The sequence below is a fragment of the Arvicanthis niloticus genome, chromosome 6 (genome assembly GCF_011762505.2).
Source record: "Arvicanthis niloticus isolate mArvNil1 chromosome 6, mArvNil1.pat.X, whole genome shotgun sequence".
NCBI lineage: Eukaryota > Metazoa > Chordata > Mammalia > Rodentia > Muridae > Arvicanthis > Arvicanthis niloticus.
The window spans coordinates 22,806,040-22,808,655 of NC_047663.1; the positions used below are offsets into that span (position 1 = coordinate 22,806,040).

A 2,616-nucleotide genomic window follows, 5' to 3' on the forward strand; every position below is an offset into this window, starting at 1 on the left:
CCTTTGAAAGTAGCTTTAGTATCTGATTATTTACTTTCTACCTTACCTACAGTGTCATGTTGAAGGTTAGGTGGCTGCAAGGGTTTTCTGTGACTTGCATTGTATAGTTTTTACTCTATGGCTCAAGGAAAGAAGTTGCTGGATTTCATATGTATGAACTGAATGTTTCACGTGTATGACCTTCAGGAACACCTACTGACAGACTATGATTGTGACATGGAAAAGACACATTTGTTTTCTGTCACTGACAGATTCTAATGGGGACCATGTTGACATACTCATACCAAGTTGTCTGTGTCATCTCTGATCCACTATCTAACAGCACCTAAACGCACATGTGTTATTTCCCTGGAGGTGTGTATAATAAAGAAGTGAAGAAGTTATTGTTGTATATACTAGCTGAGGTCTTTTAGCTTGGAGAACTGGCCCATTTTATAGTTGATGTGATACAGATATAGGTACTATGCCAGGTCTGGATTCTGGAGGAAAGAAAGAAGCACTTTCTTGTAGGACCTTGAAAGGCAGCCTGGTTTCTGGTCAAGCACAGACTACAAACTGCCAGAGACCACAGGTGATCCTGAGAAGCCCCAGGTGGGACTCAGGTGATACTTGGGGACAGCAAGTGTTTCGCCACGTCCCCACACTCTAAACTCCTGACACAAGGCCGCAGCCCTCCATAGACTCTATTGTTCCACACTGTGGATCCCATGAAAAAGAAACAGTCCATGGTCTTAAGATGTTTATTGTCATGGAAGAAAGTAGACGAAAAATCGGACCCCAGGGCGGTTTAACCTCAGGCCCGCCCAGTTTCTCAGGGCGGGCCTGAGGTTAAATACCATTTGCAGGGAGGAGGATCTGGGCAGGAAAGCTTAATTGGCTACTCCCTTCTGGCCTTTAGGTACCTCATTAATATGCAGATCTCTCTTGAGACTATATGACTGAAAGGACAGAGACTTATCTTAATGCATTCCTGTTCCTGAGCCAGTGATCTTTCACAGTCGGACTTTCTATACTCACATGATCTACTATGCATGAGTCATCAGTCTAAAGCATTGCTATCTTCTGGGGTCACCAGAAACAATTATATAAGTAAACAAGAATGTGACTACTTACAGGAAGGGAAGAAGTGCCACAAAAATGACACTGAGATGTGTGGCACTGGGACACAGAATGTCAGGTGACAGGTTTCTTGAAAGAAATTTTTTTAAAAAAGCTATGTAGGAGAGACATCAACAAGAACTGACAATGAGCCCCAACAGACCAGGAAAGAAATCACATTTTCCATTCACCTTGAATGTATAATCAGGAAAAGAAGCTTGCCTAATGTGATAATCACCTAATTATTAACACAAACAATAACAAGGAAAGAATGCTGCATGTGAGGACAGCAGCCCCTCAGCAGGGTATAAAAGGGGATGTGGCCAGGGAGACTCCAACTTCCAAACCTTCCAACCCACCTTCTTGTAAACCCACCAAGATCCTCCACCTCTTGACACCATGGTCAGCTCCTGTTGTGGCTCTGTCTGCTCTGAGGAGGGCTGTGGCCAAGGCTGCTGCCAGCCCAGCTGCTGCCAGACTACCTGCTGTAGGACCACCTGCTGCAGGCCCAGCTGCTGTGTGTCCAGCTGCTGCAGGCCCCAGTGCTGCCAGTCTGTGTGCTGCCAGCCCACCTGCTGCCGCCCCAGCTGCTGCATTTCCAGCTGCTGCAGGCCTTCCTGCTGCCGCCCCAGCTGCTGCATTTCCAGCTGCTGCAGGCCTTCCTGCTGCCGCCCCACCTGCTGCAGACCCAGCTGTTGCATTTCTAGCTGCTGCCGCCCCAGCTGCTGTGTGTCCAGCTGCTGCAGACCCCAGTGCTGCCAGTCTGTGTGCTGCCAGCCTACCTGCTGCCGCCCCAGCTGCTGCAGGCCCAGCTGCTGCCGCCCCACCTGCTGCATTTCCAGCTGCTGCAGGCCTTCCTGCTGCCGCCCCACCTGCTGCAGACCCAGCTGTTGCATTTCTAGCTGCTGCCGCCCCAGCTGCTGTGTGTCCAGCTGCTGCAGGCCCCAGTGCTGCATCTCCAGCTGCTGCCGCCCCATCTGCTGCCAGACCACCTGTTGCAGGACCACCTGCTGCCGCCCAGCATGTTCTAGTGGTTCTTGCTGCTGAGTACTCTCACCCAGTCCCCTGTTCTTCACCACTCACCATTCCTAATGTAGACCCTGAGTAAGCTGAATCCCAAAAGGCCAATAAAAGCCTCTGTTTGAACTTGACTTAGGCCTCCAAATGCCCTCAGTTTCTTCCCCAACCAGGTCTTTCTCTCCCAAATAAGAGCAAATTTGTGTTTTCTTTGTAATCTGCCATGTTACTCCCATATTGATGTTTATGTCCCATATGTAAGGATTTCTATATATCAAATAAACCTGAATTTTGGCCATCTGAATGAGTCATATCTCCTTATTTCTCCTTTAATTGCAGTCAGATCTCAAATTTTTTAGCTCCTCTCAAAATAATGAAAATCCTAGAGATTAATTTAGCTGTGCCCTGTGTCTCCTGTGCTCCTGCTGTAATACAGGAAGGTGTTTCCTTGGAGCAGTCACATGCTTCTCTCTACTATCTGGGAGGACAGTTGAAGCCTGA

At 48.3% G+C, this 2,616-nt stretch overlaps 1 protein-coding gene across 5 annotated transcripts; it reads left to right on the forward strand.

Annotated features, from left to right (window-relative positions):
- Positions 1–1,497: 1,497 nt before the first annotated feature.
- On the forward strand, positions 1,498–2,145 carry LOC117711274 (uncharacterized). 5 transcript variants are annotated; one of them, XM_034506819.1, is made up of 4 exons: positions 1,498–1,754; positions 1,845–1,904; positions 1,950–2,014; positions 2,120–2,145. In XM_034506819.1, the coding sequence occupies exons 1-4, from the start codon at positions 1,498–1,500 to the stop codon at positions 2,143–2,145; spliced, it is 408 nt and encodes a 135-aa protein (XP_034362710.1). The 5 variants fall into 5 exon arrangements, with proteins under 5 accessions (XP_034362710.1, XP_034362708.1, XP_034362707.1 ...); XM_034506817.1 differs by lacking the exon at positions 1,950–2,014 and having other exon boundaries at positions 1,498–1,949; positions 2,040–2,145; XM_034506816.2 differs by having other exon boundaries at positions 1,498–1,850; positions 1,911–2,145.
- The last annotated feature ends 471 nt before the right edge of the window (positions 2,146–2,616 follow it).

What these genes read in the sequence shown, in the direction of transcription:
- LOC117711274 (XM_034506815.1), top strand. Translation starts at nt 1,498, where the DNA reads ATGGTCAGCTCCTGTTGTGGCTCTGTCTGCTCTGAGGAGGGCTGTGGC.